Here is a 26,516-nt window from a genome sequence, read left to right on the forward strand (position 1 = left end):
TATAAGAAAGTGGTCCAGTTTCATTCTTCTGCATGTTGCTGTCCAGTTTTCTCAACACCATTTGCTGAAGAGACTGTCTTTTTCCCTGTGGATAGTCTTTCCTGCTTTGTCAGAGAATTAATTGACCATATAGTTGTGGGATCATTTCTGGGTTTTCTATTCTGTTCCATTGACCCTTGTATCTATTTTCATGCTAGTACAATACTCTTCAGATCTCTACAGCTTTGTAATATAAATTGAAGTCTGGAATTATGATGCCTCCAGCTTTGCTTCACTTTTTCAAGGCTGCTTTGGCTATTCAGGGTCTTTTGTGGTTCTAAACAAATTTTAGCTCTGCAAAAAAAAAATTCTGTTAGTATTTAGATAGGTATTACATTGAATATGTAGATTGCTTTGTGTAACATGGACATTTTTAACAGTATTTTTTCTTCTAATCCATGAGCATGGAATGTCTTTCCAATTCTTTATATAATTTTCAATTTCTTTCATCAGTGTTTTATAGTTTTCAGAGTACAGATCTTTTACTCCTTTGGTTAGATTTATCCCTAAGTATCTTGTTTTTTGTACAATTGTAAATGAGATTGATTCCTTAATTTCTCTTTCTACTGCTTCATTATTAGTGTATAGAAATACAACAGATTCCTGTATGTTGATTTTGTATACTGAAACTTTACTGAATTCATGTATCAGTTCCAATAAATCTTTTTGGTGGAATCTTTCTACATTGTTTTCTACATTGAGGATCATGTTGTCTGAAAATAGAGAAAGTTTGACTTCTTCCTTGCTGATTTGGATGCCTTTTATTTTGTCGTCATTGTCGTTCTTCTTGTTGTTGTTGTCTGAATGCCATGGCTAGGACTTCCAGTACTACATTAAATAACAGTGATGAGAATGAACATCTCTGTCTTGTTCCTGACCATAGAGGATGATATCAGCTGTGGGTTTTTCATAGATGGCCTTTATTGTATTGAGGTATGTTCCCTATAACCCTACTTTGTTGAGATTTTTTTTTTATCATGAATGAGTGTTGTTCTTTGTCAAATGCTTTTTTATGCATCTTGTGAAATGATCATATGGTTCTTAGCCTAGATGCCCCTGCAATGAAGAAGTTGTTCCCTTTAACTTTTGGGAGGACTATCTTCAGACAACCTTCACTTGTCATTATCTTTTTTTTTTTTTTAAAGATTTTATTTATTTATTTGACAGAGATCACAAGTAGGCAGAGAGGCAGGCAGAGAGAGAGGAGGGAAGCAGGCTTCCTGCTGAGCAGAGAGCCCGATGCGGGGCTTGATCCCAGGACCCTGGGATCATGACCTGAGCCGAAGGCAGAGGCTTTAACCTACTGAGCCACCCAGGCGCCCCTGCTTGTCATTATCTTTATGGATTGCTTCATCTATAAAAATTCTTATCTCCCAAGGTGACACTTCTTCCCAGATGGCCAGCATCCAATCATAGATACAAGAGCAAAATGCTTGGTGTTCTCAATGCCTCTCAAACAACTTCAAGGCTTTCCATGGGGTCAACTGAGAATATCATTTGGCCTGCATCACAGCTTAACTTCTCCCTCTGCCTACTCCCGATTCCTTCCTCTCCTTTCACAGGTTTTGGTCCCAAGGGAACTCTACCTGCAAGTTAGTTCCAGGAGAGTTCTAAGAAAGTATATAATAAGATGGGGTTTTTGGACTAGTTGATTCCCCAACTCAGCTGTCAATGAGGTCCATGTTACTGGTAGCAAAGGAAACAGATTTCCTCTGACACAAAGTAGTAGTCTAGTTGTTAAATTTTTCACCAGTGCTGAATTGGGATGATATGTCAAGAGAATGCACTGATTGATGTGTATATCAGAGAATCAAGAAATATGGGGAAAATAGCACACATTAAAACAATGGAATTGTGAGACTATCGCTAAGCTCTTTGGTTTAGAAAATAAAAGGCCAGGAATTACTAGTGGGAGACTGAAAGCCTCCTTTTTCACTTTCACTGTGAAAGTGAAAGGGCTTCATTGATCACATATAATGGACCCCTTATTTCCTTCAGTGGAAGTGCAAAGTGAGTACTGGGATCAATGTCCAATTTTCAGATTTGATGAGCTTCAGGAACATCAAACTATCAATCAAGGCAGATCTGTTATGCCAAGATCACAACTCTTGTTAGAAAGGAATGGGACCCTGATACATGGAATAGGGACATCTGAGTTAATGACCCAAAAATCTTAAATTCCCAGATTTCCCTAAACAATCTGAGTCTAAAGAAGTGACACACTGGGCACCTGGGTGGCTCAGTGGGTTAAACCTCTGCCTTCAGCTCAGGTCATGATCTTGGGGTCCTGGGATCGAGCCCCATGTCGGGCTCTCTGCTCAGCGGGGAGCCTGTTTCTTCCTCTCTCTCTGCCTGCCTCTATGCCTACTTGTGATCTCTCTCTCTGTCAAATAAATAAATAAAATCTTTTTAAAAAAGAAGAAGAAGTGACATACTCCTCTCTGTTAAGAATTCATACTCCCTTTTCAGGCAAAGAAAATTTGGAGGCCTCCCCTGCAAAACAGCATGTTCTCATTCACAGCTTTCATAATCTACTAAATACCCCCTCACTAATCAGTAGAACACAAAGACAGAAAATCAGTGAAGAACTGTAAGACACTATCTACCGAATAAATCTAATTGGCATTTATAGAACATAACCCATAATAAGAGTAGTACATATGGAACCATCAACCAAAATACATCAGTCACAATTTTAAAATAATAGAAATGCAGTGTTTTCTGATCATCATTAAATTTGACTATAAATGAATAACAGAAATATAATGGGAAAACCTCTATAAACATTGGGAAATTAAGCAACACACATCTCTGGAACCCATTCATCAAAAAGGAAATTGCAGAGGAAATTAGGAAATACTTTGAACTGAATGAAAATGAAAATACAACATACCAAAATTTGTGGGATGTGACTAAAGCAGTGTTTTAATAGAAATTTAAAGTATTTTTTAAGGATTTTATTTATTGATTTGACAGAGATCACAAGTAGGCAGAGAGGCAGGCAGAGAGAGAGAGGGGAAGCAGGCTCCCTGCTGAGCAGAGAGCTCTATGCGGTGCTTGATTCCAGGACCCTGAGATCATGACCTGAGCCAAAGGCAGAGGTTTAACTCACTGAGCCACCTAGGTGCCCCTAGAAATTTAAAGTATTAAATGCTTATATTATTCATGAAAAAATGTCCCATTTTATTTTTTATTCCCTTCTCCTATGTTCATCTGTTTTGTTTCTCAAATTCCACATACAAGGGAAATCCTAAGGTATTAGTCTTCCTGACTGACTTATTTCACTTAGCATAATACCCTCTAGTTCTATTCATGTCGTTGAAAATGGCAAGATTTCATGTTTTTTGATGGCTGCATAGTACTCCATTACATATATATGGCATCTTCTCTCTCTCTCTCTCTCTCTCTCTCTCTCTCTCTCTATATATATATATATATATATATATATATATATAAAAAGAATGCTGCCACCAGCAGTGGGAGCTCATCATACATTTTGATGGCTGCATAGTATTCCTATATAGATAGATAGATAGATAGAACACTGCCATCAGCAGTGGGAGCTCGGTATATATATATATATATTTATACATAAAGTTATATATATATAATATATGTGATATATCTGCTGATGGATATCTGGGATTCTTCCATATATTGACTATTGTGAACATTGCTGCTATAAACATTGGGGTGCAGGTGTCCCTTCAAATCATTGTTTGTATCCTCTGGATAAATACCTAGTAGTGCAACAGTGGGGTCTAGGGTAGCTCTATTTTTAAGTTGTTTTTTTTTTAAGATTTTATTTATTTATTTGACAGACAGAGATTACAAATAGGCAGAGAGGCAGGTAGAGAGAGAGGAAGGGAAGCAGGCTCCCCACTGAGCAGAGAGCCCGATGGAGGACTCGATCCCAGGACCCTGGGACCATGACCTGAGCCGAGAGCAGAGGCTTTAACCCACTGAGCCACCCAGGCGCCCCTCTATTTTTAAGTTTTTGAGGAACCTCCATACTCTCTTCAAGAGTGGCTGCAACAGTTTGCATTCCCCCAAACAGTGTAAGAGCGTTCCCCTTTCTCCACATCCTCGCCAATATCTGTTGTTTCCTGAGTTGTTAATTTTAGCCATTCTGAAAGAGAGTTAACCCATAAGAGATGCTGAATTCTAAGAAATAAACTGAGGATTGCTGGAGAGGAGATGGTTGGAGGGAAGGGATAATTGGGTGATGGGCATTAAAGAGGGCAGTTGATGAAATGAGCACTGGGTGTTACATGCAACTGACAAATAACTAAATTCTACCTCTGAAACTAAAAAAAAAAAAAAAAAAAGTCCCAGGTTAATAATTGAAACTTCCACCTCAATAAAAGGAAAAGAAGCAAAATATACTCAGAGCAGGCAGAAGTAAATAAAAATAAAAAATAAAACTGAAAACAGAAGAGTAATTGAGAAAAATTAATGAATGCAACCAAAAACTAATTTTTAAAAATGATTATAATTGATAAATCTATAGCCAGAGCAATCATGAAATAGAAACAATAGAAACATATTGTCAGTGTGAGGACAAATGAAAAGATTTCACTATGGATACCACAGAAATTAAAATCCAGCCTATGTCATAAATTTGTTACCTTAGATGAAATAGAACAATTCCTAGAAAGACCCAACCTTATCAAAACTCACTCAAGAATAAAGAAACTAAATAGTTTTATTTCAATTAAAGACATTATTTGCATAGTATAAAACCTCCAAAAAAGAAAATGCTAAGCCTGTATAATTTCACTTACAAATTCTATCAAAAAAATTAAAGAAACAGCATCAATTATGCATTCTTTCCTCCAGAAAGAAGAAGTGAGAACATTTTCCAACTCATTTTGTGAAACTGTCATTACTCTAATACCAAAATGGAGAAATTAGAAAAAAACAGTATCCCTCAAGAACACAGACACATAAATTCTCAACAAAATATTCATAATAGAACCCAAGAATATATCGAAGGAAGAATAAACTGTGAACAAATGGGGTTTATTCCATGAATGTAAAGCTAGTTTAATATTTGAAAATGAATATTAGCCACAAGGTCAATAGTCTCAAGAAGAAAAACCACATGTTCATGCCAATTATTGCATAAAAAGCATTTGACAACATTCAACATCCATCTGTGATTTTTCAAAAAACTGCTAACCAAGGAAAGAAAGGAAACATTTCAACCTGATAAGTGGGGTCCACTTAGATAGACTATAGCAAACATGATGATGAAAGAGTGAATGTTTCCCCCCTAAGATCAAAAGTAAGGAAAAGATGTTCATTTTGACTGCTCCTGTACATCCAGTTTTTAGACTGGAAAAGAGAAAAACACTTAAAGCAGCTCTCTAGTCACTCTTCTGACTAGCATGTTTACTGAGCTAAATATATTCCCCCCCTACATTCTTCCTTAATGAAGTACGATCAAATGAGCACTTGATGCAAAAATAGACAATTCAAAAACAACAACAACAACAACAACAAAGTTGTGCTCAAACACTACAAATTACTATTCACAAAACATGCCCTGTTGGTTCATTGCTACTTATCTCTCACTGAGCTCCCACTGCTGATGGCAGCGTTCTTTCTTCCCCACCACATCTTCACTCTTTCAATGAATCCCTACTTATTCAAGCTCTGACTTCACCTATAGAGGGTATTTCCTTTAAAAAAAAAATTCATTCTTTTTTAAAAATTGGATCTCATGGTGTCTTCCACATATTTTATTTGTAACAAATCACACTAAACAACAATATTAGTACCAGTGTGGCTTTTGTTTTCCATGAAGTATCCATGTTATTGGCAAGAACATACTACTTACTCACAGCTCTAGAAACACTTGCTCTTGAAATCTAAGCACGTCAAGAATAAACTTAGTGCATGAAAGTTCAGGAAATTGGTAGGAATGTTCTTGGAAATTAAGCAAACATTTTCTGACATCTTTGATATTACTTCCTTGGGCCAGCATTCAGAACGTCTTTCGTTTAAACCAGATACTTAAAGTGTATTCTTATCTGTGATTTTTGTCTTAAAAATGTAGGCTGCAGTGTCCTGTCAAGTGGTCAAGGACTATGAGGATGAAGATGTAAAAAATGAAGAGAACAGAGCCCTGGCACTGCCTCCCAAGTTAAAGAATATCCCACTGGTTTTGAAAGAACTTACAAAGGTAATGTCATTCAATAATCAACATTGTCCTGAACTGTAGCCCACCATCCCTGGCAAGAATCTATTGATAGTACTACTAATCTATTAGTAGAGTACTACTAATCTAATCTACTAATCTCTTAGTTCTATGGGATCTGTATATATCTGGTAAAATAGAAGGCTGAGAGTGGAAGAGTGAAACTGTCACAGGTACCAGTCTATAGGGATTTGAGGTTATGGTTGTAGTTGGCCCATAATCAGTGCTCCAGTACACTATGGGTTTTTTCCCTTATTTTCTCAGGTTTATTATAAGTGCCCAGTAGTAAAGGCTGTAAGAAACATCTCCCTTGTAGTCCAGAAATCTGAGTCCTTTGGATTACTTGGATTAAGTGGAGCTGGGAAAACCACTACCTTCAAAATATTGACTGGAGAGGAGACCACAACATCTGGAGCTGTGTTGATTGATGGCTTTAACATTAACAAAAATATCAGAAAGGTATTTCTGTTACTAATCACTGAGTTGGTACCCTAAAGGAGGAGGCAACTGGGCAAGTAGGTGGGAGACATGAAAGGGAACTTAGAAGTGCATGTGTGTGTGTGTGTGTGTGTGTGTGTGTGTGTGTGTGTATACATATATACATACTCTTTCCTCAAAAGTAACAGAATGCAGGGACAGCAATAGTTATGATAACATATTGAGTTTGGGAAAAGGCAACTATTCTTTCTGTTTGAGACAAAGTATGAGTATCTTTAACAGGCCAAATTAGAAACAGGAAGAGTAGTTATTTCACTTAAGCTACCATGACACAATTAAGATTTTGGTATGAAAAAATTATTAGAAAAAGTAATTGTGAAAGATGTTAAGGAAGTCAAATTGACAGGGTTTGGTTTCCATTTGGATGTGGGTTATAAGGAAAACAAATTATCTTAAGATATGGCCCAGATTTCTATCATGATCCAGTGAATAGGTGAAAGTTCCACTTACCAATATAGTAAACACAGGAACTGAGTGTGTTTGAAATAGGATATGTTGAGTATAAGATACCTATGACACATACCTATGAGAGAACAACCAACAGGCAGTTGGAATCTATGAATTGATGTAGAGATATAAATTTGGGATTCATCAAAGTACAAGTGAAATTTGAAATGGATAGATAAGATAATCTATTGGGAGTATGTATAATAATGAGAAGAGAGATAGGGGATGAATCCTGAGGACTAACAACATTTCTAAAATAGAATAACTGAAGAAAATATTGGGTGGGATTAGTGAAATAGGAGGAAAATCTGGATAAAGTTTTATTGCACAATCTGCATGAAGAGAAGATGTCAAGAAGGAAATAAAACACAAATGTCAGGCAGGTAGACCTGAATAGTATACACTGGACATCATCGAAATCTGAAGCAGTAGGTTGACACACAGGTGAGGATGGGGAAATACTGATTGTGGACAAAACATAAAAGAAAGGCAGCTGTCAAAAGAGGAAAAAGAGTGACACCCAGAGTTTTAGAAAATGAACAAAGTATCATAATTTCTAGTAACTAGTAACTAAAGCATGTTTGTATAAATGGGGGAAAGCAGTAAGAAGTTTAAAATATATAGCAACAGGAGCTCTCTGAGAAAAGAAGGTATTCCTTCAAATGAACCATAAATCAAAACAATATAAAAAGGTATACAAATAAGTTTAATTCCCTTTCCTACCCACCTTTCTTTCATCCCTTCCCACAGAAAAAGATAACCACTTTTATCACACTACATACACTTTATGCATATTTAATAAAACATAATAATCTATCTTCTGTTTCATTACACAAAATGTAACATATTACACACAATCTTTAGGATCTTGCCAGAATGCTTTCCATTTATGATTATACAAATTTGTACTACACAAGCAATTTTTGCAAATGCCTATTTCTCTAAACCATCCACAACAGAGTATATGATCAACTCTTGGGGATTTTTGCCAATCTGGTAGATTTTTTTCAAATGGCACTTTGGTGTAGCTTTAATTTTTCTCTTATTATAAGTGAGGTTGCATAACTTTTTAAAGAAAAATTTTATATAATAAAGGTGTGCAACATGATGGTATATCTATAATAAAGGTGTACAACATATATATAGTTACTTTAGGCAAACTAATCAACACATCTTCTCTTTATTGAAGAGACTGTCTTTTTTCCATTGGGTATTTTTTCCTGCTTTGTCAAAGATTTGTTGACCAGAGAGTTGAGGGTCCATTTCCGGGTTCTCTATTCTGTTCTGTTGATCTATATGTTTGTTTGTTTTTGTTTTTATTTTTTAAGATTTTTATTTATTTATTTATTTGACACACAGAGAGAGATCACAAGTAGGCAGAGAGGCAGGCGGAGAGAGAGGGGGAAACAGGCTCCCCACTGAGCAGAGAGCCCAATGCGGGGCTCAATCCCAGGACCCTGAGATCATGACCTGAGCCGAAGGCAGAGGCTTAACCCACTGAGCCACCCACGCAACCCCTGTATGTTTGTTTTTGTGCCAGTACCATACTGTCTTGATGATCACAGCTATGTAATACAGCTTGAAGTCCAGAATTGTAATGCCTCCAGCTTTGGTTTTCTTTTTTAACATTTCTTTGGCTATTCAGGGTTTTTTCTGCTTCCATATAATTTTAGGGTTGTTTGTTACAGCTCTGTGAAAAATGTTGATGGTATTGATAGGAATTGCATTGAATGTGTAGATTGCTTTGGGTAGCATAGACATTTTAACAATATTTGTTCTTCCAGCCTATGAGCATGGAACATTTTTCCTTTTCTTTGTGTCTTCCTTAATTTCTTTCATAAGTGTTCTATAATTTTCAGAGTACAGATCCTTTACTTCTTTGATTAAATTTATTCCTAGGTATCTTATAGATTTTGGTACAATTATAAATAGTATCAGTTTCTTAATTTCTCTTTCTTCAGTGACATTGTTAGTGTATAGAAATGCAACTGATTTCTGTGCATTGTTTTTATATCCTGCCACATTGCTGAATTCCTGTATGAGATCCAGCAATTTTTGAGCGGAGTATCATGCCATCTTTGAAGAATGACAGTTTCCTTTCTTTGCCAATTTGGATGCCTTTTCTTTCTTTCCGTTCTCTGGTTGCTGAGGATAGGACTTCTAGTGCTATGTTGAACAGCGGTGGTGAGAGTGGACATCCCTGTCGTTTCCCTGACCTTAGGGGAAAAGCTCTCAGAGGCAGGAGCAAACTTCAGCTCAGCTTGTTGGCCAGTATTCCTAGAGTGTAAGACACTGACATCAGCCAGGTGTTCGGTGGCAGCAATGGCATGAGCTATCAGTAGGAATATCTCAGGTTCTCTTCAGATTTATGATATAGATGCTATCACTTTTCTTTTGTAGATGTTCCACTCCATTGGGAAGTCAAGGTTGGTGCTGCACCCTCTTTCTTCATTTGAAGGACATCAAGGGATCCAGATATTATGAAAGTTTTCCTTTAAATTATGACCATGTCTCCTCTTTGGCTTGCATAGAAAGGCTAGCCATTATTTCCTTGAGTACACTTTCTGTCCCTTTTCTCTCTTTTTGTTTACTTGGACTCCCATAGTGCAAATATTGATACACTTGGTGGTATCCCATAAATCCCTTAAATTATCATTCCTCTTTTTCATTCTTTTTTTTTCCTCTGGATGATTTCCCCTGGCTTGTCTTTGAGTTCACTGATCCTTTCTTGCATTTCATTTGGTCTGATGTTGATCTCTGTAATTGAATTTTCAGTTCAATTATTGGATTCTTCACTTCTATGATTTATGTTTCATACTTTTTAATATTTTCTCTCTCTGTTGAAATTCTCACTTTTTGCTCTCCTCACCTCAGTGAGCATCTTTATGACCATTATTTTGAATTCTTTGTCAGGTAAATCATTTCTCTGCCTCCCATTAGGGTCAGTTTCCAGAGATTTATCTTGTTCTTTGTTTGTTCTTTTATTTCATGTTCTTCATTTTCCTTGGCTCTTTGAATTGTTTTCTATGCATTACATTAAAACAGCTATCTCTCCTAGTCTTAACAGACTGAACTTGTAGAAGCTTGTAGGAGATAACCCTTGCCAATCAGCCCAGCTAAAGATATGGGTGCCTCTCCAAACTTTGTGCTTGTCCAAACTGCCATGTTTGTTCTTAGTGGGCCCTGAGAGATTAGGTTATACCAAGTTTCATCAGTGCTCTGAAGGCAAAGGAGAAGTGCACACACCTGTTCAGGCTCTTGGCGTACTACAAAGTGCCTGCCCCATCAGCTCCTAGATGCAAGATAATTAGAATCCTTACTTGGAAAGAACCAAGATGCCCTTCAACGGATGAATGGATAAGGATGATGTGGTCCATATACACTATGGAGTATTATGCCTCCATCAGAAAGGATGAATACCCAACTTTTGTAGCAACATGGATGGGACTGGAAGAGATTATGCTGAGTGAAATAAGTCAAGCAGAGAGAGTCAATTATCATATGGTTTCACTTATTTGTGGAACATAACAAATAGCATGGAGGACATGAGGAGTTAGGAGAAGGGAGTTGGGGGAAATTGAAGGGGAGGTGAACAATGAGAGACTGTAGACTCTGAAAAACAATCTGAAGGGTTTGAAGAGGTGGGGGGGTTGCGGTTGGGGGAACCAGGTGGTGGGTATTAGAGAGGGCATGGACTGCATGGAGCACTGGGTGTGGTACAAAAACAATGAATACTGTCATGTTGAAAATAAATTTTAAAAAATGATTAAAAAAAAAAAGAATCCTAACTTGCAGGCAGCAGCTGGGCAAGTTGGAATGTTAGCTACACAGTCTAGCCCCTTTTAGAGAGAAACTAGTAAGTGGGTGCTTTTGTCTGCTCTCTGTCCCTAGCCAAGGGGAAGAGCTGCTGGGAGTGCTTGTGTGCCTATTTAAAGCCATCTCTTTGTTCTCTGTGGTCCTGGGAGACTAACAAATGCTGAAGACCATCAGCTCCCAGAGCTAGGTGATTTAGAAGCCAGTCCCACAGGTGGCAGCTGTAAAAGTTGGGGTGCTAGGTATGTGGACAAACTCCTTTCCCAGAGAATCTAGAAACCTGATTTTATCGTTAGAGGAAGCCATAGAGAGAAGGCATAGGAAATTCCTTCATGCTCATTCAGGCTCCTGAAAGACTACACTTACCCGCCCTATAAGCTCCCAAACACAGACTAAGTGGAAGCACAACTCTCAGGCAGCAGGTGGGAAAATATTCAGTCTAACCCATCACAGGGAGAATATGGGAACTGGGTGTTTTTTCCCCTTTCCCTCTGCACTGAGCCTGAGTGTATAGCCACAGCGTATCATTACATGCTTGTTTAAAATCACCTCCTTGACTCTTAATTATAAAGAACAATCTGATGGTTACCAAAGAGGAGGTGGGGATGGAGGTGGGAATAGGTCAAACAGGAGATGGGGATTAAGGTGTACACATGTTCTGATGAGCACAGGGTGATGTATGGAACTGTTGAATTGCCATACTCTACACCTGAAACTAATATAACATTGTATGTTAACTAACTGGAATTAAAAGAACAACTAAAAGAAAATAAAATAAATTTTAGAAATAAAATAAAATTTAAAATACCTTTGCTTTCTGTGGTCCTGGGGACAAACAAATGTCAAGCCATATCAGCTCTCAGAGCTGGGTGATTTGGGATCTGATCCCTTATGTAGCAGCCACAAAAGCTGAGGAATTAGATAGGTGGTCTTGGGCGCCCACCTAGCTCAGTAGGCAGAGCATGTGACTCTTGGTGTCTAGGTTGTGATTTAAGCCCTACATTGGGTGTACAGATTACTAAAAAATAAACTTAAAACAAAAATGTGTACTTGTTATAGAGTGAGATTTCCAATTTAGCAACTCACTTATTGAGGTCACAATGACTTCCCCTCTGTGTTAATTGGCTAACTTCTCTCCATTCTTCAGTTTTTGGTTAAAAGAAAAAAAAAAGGGTGTGTGACCGTAAGTTTTCACTCCTCGGGGAAAGGCTGGAAAATGGGATTCCTTCCTAATTGTAAGGCACTGTGCTAGGAGTAGGGTTTACAGAACAAGTGTGTCTCAGCTTTTCCTACCCATTTTGATGTGGGTATTTTCTGTCACCCTTTATGTAGGACTGTCTTAATTTTTTTCTATATTTCTCTCAAAAGGATTTGAACCATATGTATCTGTTTATTTGGTGCATCCATGGAGAGGGGAAGTGAGGAGCTTCCTATTCCACCATCTTGCTGACATCACTCCAGCTTTTTATATGTTTAAAAATCTTTTGAATTTCCTTCCCTATGAATAGTCTATTTATATCCTTTATACATCTTTAACTTATTGACATTTTTCTTTCTTACTTTGAGTTCTTATATGAAGAAGATAATACATGATTATCATTATCTGCAATATGAGTTTCAAATATATTTTGCATTTGCTTCTTGACTTAGCTCATACTGCTTTTGTCCCGCAAAAACATTTAGTTAAGTAAACACATCACTCTTTCTCTTTTATGGTCATTTGATTCCAAGTCATTGTTAGAGTAAAACTCATTAGCCAGAGATCACTAGAAACATACCTGTAGGGGCACCTGGGTGACTTATTTGGTTAAGCCTCTGCCATTGACTCAGGTCATGATCCCAGTGTCCTGGGATAGAGTCCCACATCAGTCTCCCTGCATAATGGAGAGTCTGCTTTGTGCTTGTCCAAACTGCCATGTTTGTTCTTAGTGGGCCCTGAGAGATTAGGTTATACCAAGTTTCATCAGTGCTCTTTCTCTCTCCCTCTGCCTCTCCCCCCGGTTTGTGCTCACTTCCTCTATCAAATAAATAAATAAAATCTTTTTTTTAAAGATTTTTTTTAAAAAGAAGCACCCCTGTAGTCAAAAACATTAGGTTTATTCACCTAGTTGCAGCAAAGGGAAATGCATAACAGGGGAAGTAGGGGGGTCTCAGTAAGAGGGAAGAGGATTATTACAGGATTTGGGTTTGCGCTGGGAATTAGAAAGAATCAGAGATTGGAAGCTGTCAAGAAGTATGGGAAATTTAGTGATTATTGGTATTTCTAGCCAGAGGCAGAAAGATTAAAACAAGGTTACAGATGTCATTAGAAAAATAAGTGCAACAATCACATGTGTTAGAGAAGAGAGTTGCTTAGTTATTTTTGTGACTGGAAAATATCCTTGTTTCTGTCTCATTTCAAAGTTACAGAGTGGTCCTATTTCAATTTTATTTTCAATTTTGTTCCACCAGCGTTAAGGGAGGTGCCTTGTTTAATTATTGTTTCTAGTTTGTAAGAATTGTTTCTGTCTTGCCTAGGACACCATATGTATCCAAGATAGATTTCCTGTTAGATGAATCATGGTGAGAAAGTAGCCATTTATTTTCATTTTTGAGGGCTATTGAGTATTAAATTATGTCAAATACATTTTCACCATCTATGAAGAAAGTAATACTATTTTATCCTTATATTTGTTAGTAGTATAAACTTATATACATTTTCTGATGTTAATCCATCATTGCACCCTGAAATAAATTACAGTTGTTCCTAAGGCATTGTTTCAGGAGTTTACATTACTGAATTTCTATACAGTTATTTTTTTAGGAGCTTACACCAATATTCAGAAATGAGATCAGACTTTTATATCCAGTAAAAAATATCTTTTGAAAGTAAACAGGGGCACCTAGGTGGCTCAGATGTTAAGCATCTGCCTTTGGTTCAGGTCAGTTGGGTGTCCAACTCTCTCACCTCAGGTCATGAGATTGAGCCCCACGTCAGGCTCTGCACTGGGCATGTAGCCTACTTAGGATTCTCTTTCTCTCCCTCTCATAAAATAGGAATAAAAACTAGATTCACACACACACACACACACACACACACACACACACAAATAAATAAATAAATAAATAAATTCATATATATAAGTGATGATTTTCAGAATAAAAGAATTCAATGTTACAGTTAAAGGGTAAAGATTGACAGTTGGATAAAAATAAAGAAACAAAATTTAAACTATATCCTCCTTATAATGGGCATATTTTAAAACATAAAGTTTGAAAGTAAATGGAGAGAAAAAGATATGCTGTGCTTATACTAATCAAAAGAGCGGGGATAGCTATACTAATATTAGGTAAAACTTTATAGTAGAAATCATTACTAGTATTAGAAAAGTGTAACTACATAATTTTTATCAAAAAGCCAGTTAAAAATTTTAGGTATCTAAAAATATGGTCTCAAAATACATAAAACATAAAAAAGAGGACTTTGAGGACAAACAAACATTCATTGTCATGGTAGCTAACTTTAACATACATCTCTCTCATTGTGATAGAAAAAGGACGTTAAAAATCATTAATGCTGTATAATATCTGAATAAAACAATAGACTAAATCTAAAGAAATATATAAAGCATTGTACTCAAAAATGAAAGAATGAAACTGTTTTTTCATATACACAGGAATATTTATTTAGAAGAACTTATGTTGGATTAAGGCAAGTCAATAAATTTCAAAGATATAAAAAGATATATAAATATTTATAAAAGGTACCATCAGAACAATACAAACCTTTGTAAATATCAGAAGAAAAAAAAAAGGGAATAACCCCCAGTCATATCAATAAATATAAATAGATCTAAATCACACATTGTTTAAAAAAAGACTTTAAAATTGCAATTCCAAATAAAAGCCAAATCCATGCTAACCTGAAGACACTCCTTATGCAATGATTCAGAAATGTTGAAAATAAAATGGAAAAAGTATGAAATTAGGAGTCTCAGCCTTAATATAAAGAAGGTGGAATTCAAACTTAAGATCATCAAAAGTTACCAAAAATGACATTAATACTAAAATGTAGTATTTATAATGGAGATAGAAAAGTTATGAATATTTTTGTACCAAATGACAGGCAACCTCTGTAAGGCAGAAATTATAGGAGATATGAGAAAAAATATATAATACATGAGATGTTTGATTTTCTTCTTTTAGTCCAAGATAGGTTATGTCAGTTAAGAATAGATACAAAGAATACATAAGTGATAAAGTCAATTTTGTAAACATGATCAATATCTGTCTAATTCTATATCCCTCAAAAATACTTCATTTATGAATATGACCATTTTTGCATACATTTTAAAAAATACATATATATTCTTCAATTGTAACTGAATTAAACAAAAAACAAAATCAGAATATGAAAACTCCCTCCCTTTCTGAAAAATATTTTAAAGATTATTTTTTTCTTTGTAATTAATCACACACTCCATCAACTACGCCAGCCAGGTGCCCCTTTCCCCTTTTGAAATTAAAAAAAATCATTTTAGGTGATTCTTGCTTTTACTCAAGAATTACAAAAATTTCTAGAAAATAATGAAAATATTATATATCAGAAACTATGAGATGCAATAAACAACTACAGGGAGAGTAATGTATATACACATTATACATTCATTTCAAGAAAAAAGAAAAAAGAAGGGGTGTCTGTGTGTCAGTCAGCTAAGCATCTGACTTTGGCTCAGGTCATGATCTCAGCATCCTGAGATAGAGCCCTAAGTCAGGCTTCCTGTTCATCAAGGAGCCTGCTTCTCCTTCTCCATCTTCCTGCCACTCCCCCAGCTTGTGCTCTCTCTCTCTCACATAAATAAATAAAATCTTTTAAAAAAAAGAAAGATGAAGAAAAAGAAATAACTGAAAAACATGACTCACTAAAAAATGAATGGAAGGAAAATATATAAAAATGTACACAAGTACATAAATTAATTATTAAAAATATAAAGCCAGCTAACAATAATTAAGTCAAGACACTAGAACTTCATAAAAATAAAGAAATGGGTAAACCTGCCCCCCCAAAAGGAGATGTAAATACATTTAAAGAAATGATAAGTTAATGATGCTAAAAACATTGGAGTCCATGTATCCCTTTGAAATAGTATTTTTGTATTCTTTTTGTAAATATCTAGTAGTGCAATTGCTGGATCATATTTTTAACTTTTTGAGGAACCTCTGTACTGTTTACCAGAGTGGCTGCACCTGTTTGTATTCCCACTAGCAGTGCAAGAGGGTTCCCCTTTCTCCACATCTTTGCCAACACCTGTGGTTTCCTGTGTTGTTGATTTTAGCCATTCAGACAGGTGTGACATGATATCTCATTGTGGTTTTGATTTGTTTTTCTCTGATGATCAGGGATGTCCTAGTAACATTATCTACAATAGCCAAATTATGGAAACAGCTCAAGTGTCCATCAAATGGTGAATAGCTAAAAAAGATGTAGGGTATCAACTTTCGTACCAACATGGACAGGACTGGAGGAGATTATGCTGAGTGAAATAAGTCAAGCAGAGAGTCAATTATCATATGGTTTCACTTACTTGTGAAGCATAAGGAATAACATGGAAGTCATTGGGAGAAGGAAAGGAGAAGTGAGTTGGGGGAAATCGGAGGGGGAGACGAACCATGAGAGACTGTGGACTCTGAGATACAAACTGAGGGTTTTGGAGGGGAGAGGGTAGGGGTTTGGGTGAGCCTGGTGGTGGGTATTAAGGAGGGCACGTACTGCATGGAGCACTGGGTGTGGTGCATAAACAATGAATTTTGAAACACACATACACACACACACACACACACAAAATTACATTAAAAAAAGGATTGTGTGTGTGTGTGTGTGTGATGCAATATTACTCAGACATAAAAAATGAAATACTGACATTTGCAACCACATGGGTGGAGCTAGAAAGTATTATGCTAAGCAAAACAAGTCAATCAGAGAAAGACAAATACCATATGATTGCATTTGTATGTGGAATTTAAGAAACAAAATAAATGAACAAGGGGGGAAAAAGAGAGACACAAACCAAGAGACAGACTCTTACCTATAGAGAACAAATTTATGGTTACCAGAAGAAAGGTGGGTGGGGGAATGGCTGATGGATTAAGGAGTGTGCTTGTGATGAGCACTGGGTATTGTATGGAAGTATGGAAGTGTTGAATCACTATATTGTACACTTGAAACTAATATTACACTATATGTTAACTAACTGGAATTTAAATAAAAACTTCTTTAAAAAGAAATAAGAAATACAACATACAAAAAAAAGAAACACAAAGTACTTGAATTCCATGGAAATAAAACTTAAAATCTTTAAAAAGATTTTATTTGATTTTTTATTTGAGAGAGAGAGAGCCCATGGAGGAGCAGAGGGAGAAGGACAAACAGACTCCACAATGAACATAGTGCTCAATGCGGGGCTTGACCTCATGATCCTGAGATCATGACCCAAGCCAAAACCAAGAGTCATACACTCAACCAATTGAGCCATCCAGGTGCCCCAATAAAATTTAAATTTTTAAAGGAACTCATAACTTTCTAACTACAAACAAATTATTAAAACTGATGTCAGAAGAAATAGAAAATAAAAATAGAAACTTTCACAATTTTTATAGAAATAAACTTGTCAAAAATTCACTCTTCAATGAGATAAGATGAAGTCCCAGATGGCTTCACAGGGGCTCTTCCATAAGCTTTTTAAAGAGCAGAAAAGAACAATGGTATTTAAATATTCAGACCCTAGAAAAATTAAAACTTAACAACATAAAATAAAAATATACTTAAAAATAAAGTTTACATATAAGTGAAATCATATTGTGTCTTTCTCTGTCTGACTAATTTCACGTAGCATAATGCCCTTAAGGTCCATCCATGTTGTCACAAATGTCAGGACTTCCATATTTTTATGGCTGAATAGTATTTCATTGTATAGATATACCATATTTTCCTTATCCATTCAACCATCATTAGACTGAGGTTTCCATGTCATGGCTATTGTAAATAATGCTGCAATGAATAGTGATACTTTTTTTTAGTTAGTGTGGATAACTTTTTGAGTTAGTGTTTGTGTTTCCTCCAGGTAAATACCCAGATATGGAATTAATGAAGCATGTGGTAGTTCTATGTTTAATCTTTAGAAGAAACTCCAAACTGTTTTCCTGCACCAGCAGTGCACAGATTTCCCTTTTCTCCACATCCTCACCAACATTTGTTATCTCTTGTCTTTTTGGTAATAGCCATTCTAACAGGTGTGAGGCGATATATCATTATGGTTTCCATTTGTATTTCACTGATTATCAGTGATACTGAGCACCTCTTCATGTACCCTTTGGTCATCTGGATGTCTTCTTTGGAAAAAATATATGTACAGATCCACTTTTTAAAGATTTAATTTATTTATTTGAGAGAGAGAGAGAGAATGAGAGAGAGAGAGAAAGCATGAGGGGGGGAAGATCAGAGGGAGAACCAGACTCTGCCAAGCAGGGAGCCCAATGTGAGACTCTATGCTGAGACTCCAGGATCATGATCTGAGCTGAAGGCAGTTGCTTAACCAACTGAGCCATTTAGGTGCCCCCATATCCATTTTTCAATCAGATTGTTTGCTATTGAGTTGTATAAGTTTTTTTTATGTATTTTGGATACTAACCCCTTATCAGAGATATCATTTGCAAATATTTTTTCCCTTTCAGTAGGTTACCCTTTCATTTTATTCATGGTTTCCATTGCAGTGCAGAAGCTTTTTAGTTTGATGTTGTATGATTGTTTATTTTTGTATTTTTTATGTATATAAAGACATGTATTATATATATCATATAATTCTTATCTATGAGTGTTGGCCTAGTAGAAGTTGCTTAACCATTACTAGAAATAAAATCTTATACATTACATTAATAGATTTAATAGAAGAGTTCTTTCCTAATGATATTTAAATAGGCAACTTCCTCTAACAAAATTCTGTCTTGGGTACCTAGCAGTGCACAGTGAATATGTGTTGAAAATTCCAGGTAGAGATGTTAGTATTCCATCTTACTACAGTGGGTTCCACCTAGAAATGAAATAATCCTTGTTGGGAGCTCTTGGGGGATCAAACCTTTTTAGCAACATGGGTTACAAAACCAGCTTTTCTATCTCATCCTTATAACTATATGCTCAATTAAATAGTTGACTTGGGCCTATTCTTATGATTACTCTCTTGATTCAGATTAGGTCAAGAATTGGCTACTGTCCTCAAAATGACCCCATTCTCAACCACATGACAGGTCAGGAAATGCTGATGATGTATGCCAGGCTGCGAGGGGTCCCTGAGCCAGACATTTGCAAGTATGTGGAAACCTTTTTGTATGCAATGCACCTGGAAACAAATGCTGATGAGTTTGTCCACATATACAGGTCAGACATAGTGCTATTGCAATTAAGCTGCCTACTTGTGTTTCTACTGTTCAGAATGAATGCCTGCAAACTCAATCTGATCCATCTGTCACACAGGGGCAATGGCTGTGAAATAGCCTAAGGTCCTGTCAGGGTTCAGAGGTCAGGAATAAGGCAGATCCCACCTATATGAATTTAACCTTTTGCAGACGTGAGCTGTAGACTTCACATTTTATTTTTTAAAAAGTACCTTCATCCTTATCTCTTTATTGTTTTTTCTTTCCCTAAAACAAAAATATTTTACCAGGGCACCTGGGTGGCTCAGTCGTTAAGCGTCTGCCTCCGGCTCAGGTCATGATCCCAGGATTCTGGGATCGAGCCCCACATCAGGCTCCTGGCTTGGTGGGAAGCCTGCTTCTCCCTCTCTCACTCCCCCTGCTTGTGTTCCCTCTCTCGCTGTGTCTCTCTGTCAAATAAATAAATACAATATTAAAAAAATATATATTTTACCAATAATGATGCTGAAATAAATTACCAAGAAAAGTCATTTCAATGAAAATGAATTGATATATACATCTGGACTTGGGCCTGCTGCTTTGTGAGTCATATCAAATCAGCATTCTGTATACATGAGCTAATTCCTATGAATTAATGACATGTGTACCCTTATCTTCTTTCTCCTCTACTTTCTCCCTTGACAATAAAGTGAAGGAAACAGACGTAGACTGAACACAGCTATTGCCCTTATGGGAAAATCCTCAGTTGTCTTCCTGGATGAGCCATCTACTGGCTTAGATCCAGCAGCCAGGTGCCTGCTATGGGACACAATTACATGGATGTGTAAAAGAGGCAAAGCTATTGTTGTAACTTCCCACAGGTATGACACATTGGGAAGCTTGGTTGAGAGTTAGAAGAGTATAGGAGGGAATTATGTGGAGCCAGAAATAAAGGCATTGAATGCTTAAGTATATGAGCTACATAGGAGGGATTGTGGGTAGAGGCTGATTCTTGGCTGATGCCAGGAATCCTCAGTTGAATTCAGTAATCCAGAAATGACTGGATAAGAAGTTAAGGAACTGTTCCTATTGTTATTTAGGAATCGACTGCTTTGAATCTTAATATCTCCTCTTCCCAAATATGGTCTTAGTGGTGATTATCTGCATTACTGAGCTTTCCTATAGCAACTGTTACTTTATAATCCTAGCTCTGTTTTGAGATATGGAATTTGCCTGCTGAAAGGCAATCTCTTCAACCATATTTCCTTTGTCTTCCTAGCATGGAAGAATGTGAGGCCCTCTGTACCAGACTAGCCATCATGGTAAAGGGGAGGTTCAAGTGCCTAGGCAGCCCTCAGCACTTAAAGAACAAGTTTGGTAATGCATACACTCTGACAGCAAAGATTAAGTTTGAAAACAATGAAGATAAACTAGAGAAGTTCAAAGAATTCATGACAGCAACTTTCCCAGGTAATGTAGGCAGGACCTCCTTGTGATGACTGTGTTAAGTTTTTACATTGTTCTTCATATCTTCAATAATTAACCTTTCCTGCAAGTTATTTTTTACTGAGCTTTTTAGTGTGTGTGTGTGTGTGTGTGTGTGTGTGTGTGTGTGTGTGTATAATTGGAATAATTTCTCTATGATATTATCATGATCTCTTAGCACGTACTTTCTCAAAACGGTAGAGGCTCTCACCAGTCTATTATGGGAATCAACCAGTAAGACAAACCTGTTCATATGTATTCATCCAGAATTAAGTTACTGAGATTGTCTGTTTTTTTACCCTTGATAATTTTTTTAAGATTGTATTTATTTATTTATTTATTTGAGGGAGAGAGGACAACATAGAGAGAGAGCACAAGCAGGGGGGCATGGTAGGGGGAGAGAAAGAAACAGACTCCCAGTTGAACAGGGAGCCTGATGCAGGACTAGATCCTAAGACCCTGGAATGGTGACCTGAGTCAAAGGCAAATGCTTAACCAGCTGAGCCACCCAGGCGCCCTCCCATGATAATTCTTTAAGGTTTCCTCTTGACCATGTATCTTCTGCCTTTCCTTGGTCCCTAAGACAAACAATGCTTATGAAATGCAAACTAGAAAAATAAACTTCCTTTACTCCTTTCAAGGAGATAATCTAGATGTGTAACACATAAAAATCAATCATTCTGCTTTTGTGGCTAAACTCAGTAAGTGCTTCTCTGTGCTCATGGTACAGAGTCATTGACAACCAACTCTATTTACTTCTATTCCCACTACTTTAATCATTAAGCAGTGACATGGTAAACCTTTTAAAAATTTTTATTTCCTTAGTCTCCAGATTGAGTGATCACTCTATCAACAATGTAGTGGCCAAATGGTCAGGATACAAGATTAAAAACATGGAAGCTATAATGATGATAAAGCAGTAAATGGTATTGGATTGTACTAAGGAAGTCACAGTAATAAAAGAGAGGAGGATATGATAGGAAATGGATATGATAGGATACACAAGCATGCATGCTCAATTAAGAGAAGAAACCACTATGTGGGAAAGATCATTAATTCAGTATTAACTATATGAACTATACTTAGATATCCAGATAAATATGTCTTTAGGGCAGTTGAATATTCATTTAGTCATTCATTCATATGATAAAGATTTATGGAGTGCTTATTGCCTGCAGTGCTCAAGTTATGGAATTAACTACACAGTATCATAAATGCTCTTTCAAATGTATATTTCTTTCTTTTTTCCTTTTCTAGATAATCTTTATGTATGTTATTCAGAAAAGGGGAAAAGAAAGAAAATAGTTCCTCTTTCTATAGCATGGCAGATTATACTCTCAAAAAGATTTTTCTATTACATACTGGAAACATAAAGTAGAATTGTATTTTAGTTATTTGCTTAGACTGATAAAGAAAATGAGAAAAATTCAAAAAACCAAAACAGAACAGAAAAAAAAAATCATCAAGCCGAAACTTGATAGTAAAAATTTAAAAATGCAAAAGCTGATTTGCCTGAAGCAAATTCCAATACCAGTACTGAGATAGGAGGCGAAACTTTGGCCTCATGGCAATGTTGGGCAGATTAACCTAAGATTCCCATAGTAAGCAAGGACCTTCAAAAATGAACAGATGCTCTGGTTTCAAGCCCAGCATGTAAGAAGTTTGGAAATTGCTACTCTGTCTTAAAAACTAAAAAGCTGAACAAACTGAAAAATCAACAAACTCTTCTAGAATCTAAAAGAGAGATGATGAAACAGGGCAAACCACTGCAGCCAAGATTGGAAAGACAGGCAAATATAGGAAGTCCTGGTTTACCAAAGCAGAGACCTAAAAGCAGAAAGCACATTGATAACCAGGGCCAGGGTAAGAAACCCTGAACTGTAACTGAATTGCTAGGTGTGCTGTGTGGCTAATTCTAAGAGGTAAAAATGCCAGGGAAGGCAAACATGGGTATTTCTACAACCAGATTGCCACAGTAAATATCAGACAAAAACCCCTGCATATTTCCCACAGGGGGAAGGGAAGAGGAATCATTTTGAAATACACCAGACAGCTCTTTGTAACAAGGCCTGTTCTCAGGAGGAAACTAGTTAAACTAAACCAAATGAATAGAGTATAATCAGAGCCTGATCTTGAAGAAGGGAAATACCCAACTTTAGCCATCTTTTTCCACATAAGGGAGGAGAAGAAAAAAAAGAGAAACTTGTGAACTTTACAATCCAGAGGCATAGGCTCAGTAAAAGTGTGAGAGTTACATAGGCTTCTTCCCAGCACCACACCACCAGATTACTAATGGCCTAATTACAGCAGTCCCTTTTTCCCAAGAAGTCTGGCTATCAGGAAAAAATTACAAAGCATACAAAAAGCAGAAAACACAATTTGAAGAGACAGAACAAACATTAGACCAGACATGGCAAGGATGTTGGAATTATCAGACCAGTAACTGAAAACAACTATGATTAACATGCTCAGGGCTATAATGAATACAGTAGACAGCATATAAGAACAGATGGGCAATATAAGCAGATTGAGGGAAATCCTATCTAAGAACAAAAAAATAATGCTTGAGATAAAAAAAAACTATAATAGAAATGAAGAATGCATTTGATGGACTTATTATTAGACTGGACTTGGCTGAGGAAAGAATCTCTGAGCTAGAGGATGTATCAATAGAATCACAAAAAAACAAAAAGCAAAGAAAACAAAGACCAAAAAAAAAAAAAAACCCAGAATATGCGGACTGTAGGACAACTACAAAATGTGTAATATATGTACAATGGGAATACAGAAGAAAAAAAGAGAAAGGAACAGAAGAAATATTTGAAACCATAATGACTGAGAATCTCCCCCCAAATTAATGTCAACACCAAACCACAGATCAAGGAAGCTCAGAGAACATCAACAGAATAAGAGTAAAACAAACAAAAAACCATACCCAAGCATATAATTTTTCAAATAGAGAAAATCATAGAAAAAGAAAAAATCTTGAAAGAAAGCAGAGGAAAAAGACACCTCATCTATAGAGGAACAAAGATAACAGTCACATCCAACTTCTCAAAAACCATGAAAGTAGGGGTGCCTGGGTGCTCAGTTAGTTAAGCATTTATTTTGGCTCAGGTCCTGATCTTCAGGGTTGTGGGATTGAGCCCCATGTCAGGCTCTCTGCTCAGTGGGAAGTCTGCTTCTCCCTCTCCCTATACCCCTCCCCCATTCATGCTGGCTCTCTCTCTCTTTCTCTGAAATAAATAAATAAAATCTTTTTAAAAAAATAACATGCAAGCAAAGAGTGAAGTGAAATATTTAAAGTGTTGAGAGAATAAAACTACCAACATAGAATTCTGTACCTAGAGAAATTACCCTTCATTGTGAAGGAGAAATAAAGACTTTGCCAGGTAAGAAAAGAAAATTGAGGGAATGTTTTGCCAGTAGACGTGCCTTGGAAGGTATGTTAAAAGAAGTTCTTTAGAGAGAAGGAAAATGATGCAGGTCAGAAACTCAGATCTACATAAACAAAGGAAGAGTATCAGAGAAGGAATAAGTAGAGATAAAAATGAAAACTTTTATTTTTTCTTATTCTCAACTGACCTAAAAGATAAAAATTTGTTCAAAGTAATAAGAGAGTGATGTAATCAAAATGACCAAATACGAGTTTTCTACCGTCTTATCTACAAAGAACACCCACATGCAAAAGCCCCTTTGTGGAAGTTGGAGAGTCCAGTAGAGAAGTTCTAGCACATCAGTGAGCAGAAAATTCCAAGATTGGTCATATTGATGAGGGGAAGAGAAACAATTTCACTTTACCAGTGTCACCAGTGCCAAGAGAAACCTTCTTTACCTACAATTCCCCCCACGAAGTAAAGTAAGAATGAATGAGTAAACACCTGGCTTCCCAAGTTGTGAGGGACACTGGCAAAGAGATACACTTTTGTCTTACTCCAACTAGAATACTGAGATGCACTGCATGACCGGAACAAGGACAAGCTGGGAGAACAGCAGCAGCCAAGACTCTCAGAGGTCTTCGAAGAGAGGCAGATCCTACAAATCACTTTGAAAACCCCATCAAAAAGTCTGCCCATGAGCAGCTGTTAACACCTTGACTACAATTCCCACAACTTGTCCACAAACACCAGTTATGCTCCATGCAAGTCACCCACATGAATATCCTGTGGCTGGCTCCCTATGTGCAACCCAAGGGTGTCAAGAGTAAGACTCTGCAAATGACTGGTGTGCACATAAATCTATGGGATTGGAAGAAGGTACACAAATTTAAGCATTCAGCGTCATGCTATGGAAAGCAAAGAATATACTCTTATCACCTAGCCTAGCATAGCAGAATTGACATAATTGTCTTAAGAATTCACTTCCAAGAGGGAACAAGTAGTATGAAGCAAGGTTACCCATTGAAAGGGTCTAAGAAAGCCTCAGAATTCCTACCTGGTTGATAGAAGGTATTTTCTTCCTGAAGGCCATCAGAAAAGACTGGAGGAGATGACTGCTACTTCTAATGTAAAGACTCAGGCTCAAAGTGAAGGGATGAATAAAGATACTCCATGCAAATAGAACCAAAAGAGATCAGTATTGCTATATTCTTATCAGTTTTAAGTCAAAGGCTGTATCAAATGACAAAGAAGTTCATATAATGACACAGGAGTCAGTTTTATCAAGATGATATAACAATGTTACTCCCATCACTCTTACTCAACATAATACCAGAAGTCCTAGCCAGATAAAATAGGCAAGAAAAAGAAATAAAAGTCATCCAAATTAGAAAATAAGAAGGAAAACGGTCTTTGTTTGCAACAACTGATTCTTTGAAAATACAAATAAATAAAGTCCATAAATATCCAGCCAGGATAACTAAGAAAGAGAAAAGATACAAATTACTAATATCAGAAATGAAATGGGGCACATCACTGCAGAGGCCAAAGACATTAAAAGGATAAGCAATACTATGAACTATTCTATGTCCACAAATTTGATAATCTAAATGAAATGGACCAATTCTTTGAAAGACACAATATGCCAAAACTCACACAAAAAGAAATAAATAAACTGAATAAGACTTTATCTATTAAAGAAATTGTCTCAATAATTGAACTCCCCAGCACCAGGCCCAAATGGATTTACTGGTGAATTCTACCACACATTTAAGGGACAAATTATACCAATTGTCTACATTAACTTTCAGTGGATAGTAAGCAAAAGGAATATGTCCTAAATTATTCAGTATTGTGTTTTTTAAAGATTTCATTTATTTGAGAAAGAGAGAGTGCAAAAGCAGGGGTGGGGTACAAAGGGAGTGGGAAAAGTAGACTTCCCACTGAGCAGGGAGCCCAACACAGGGCTCGATCCGAGGACCCCAAGATCATGACCTAAGCTGAAGGCAGATTTTTAACCAACTGAGCCACTCAGGCACCCCTCAGCATTATCTTAACACCAAAACAGGGCAGGGGTGCCTGGGTGGCTCAGTTGGTTAAGCATCCATCTTTTGATCTCCGCTGAGGTCTTGATCTTGGGGTCAAGAGTTCAAGCCCAGCCTTGGGCTCCATACTGGGAAGCCTACTAAAAAAGAAGAAGAAGAAAGAAGAAAGGAGGAGGAGGAGGAGGAGGGAGGGAGGGAGGGAGGGAGGGAGGAAGGAAGAAAGAA

General features: G+C 36.7%; 1 protein-coding gene across 1 annotated transcript in view; it reads left to right on the forward strand.

Annotated features, from left to right (window-relative positions):
- LOC111146327 (ATP-binding cassette sub-family A member 3-like) overlaps nucleotides 1-26,516 on the forward strand; it is a 195,964-nt gene that overhangs the window by 166,541 nt on the left and 2,907 nt on the right. Inside the window, exons 24-28 of the mRNA XM_022501838.1 lie at nucleotides 6,101-6,226; nucleotides 6,506-6,700; nucleotides 19,222-19,409; nucleotides 20,095-20,265; nucleotides 20,664-20,854. Coding sequence (XP_022357546.1) covers nucleotides 6,101-6,226; nucleotides 6,506-6,700; nucleotides 19,222-19,409; nucleotides 20,095-20,265; nucleotides 20,664-20,854 — 871 coding nt within the window. The remainder of the gene's footprint in view (nucleotides 1-6,100; nucleotides 6,227-6,505; nucleotides 6,701-19,221; nucleotides 19,410-20,094; nucleotides 20,266-20,663; nucleotides 20,855-26,516) is intronic.

Source organism: Enhydra lutris, unplaced genomic scaffold (assembly GCF_002288905.1).
Source record: "Enhydra lutris kenyoni isolate GAN:26980312 unplaced genomic scaffold, ASM228890v2 scaffoldscaffold13, whole genome shotgun sequence".
Taxonomy (NCBI): Eukaryota; Metazoa; Chordata; class Mammalia; order Carnivora; family Mustelidae; genus Enhydra; species Enhydra lutris.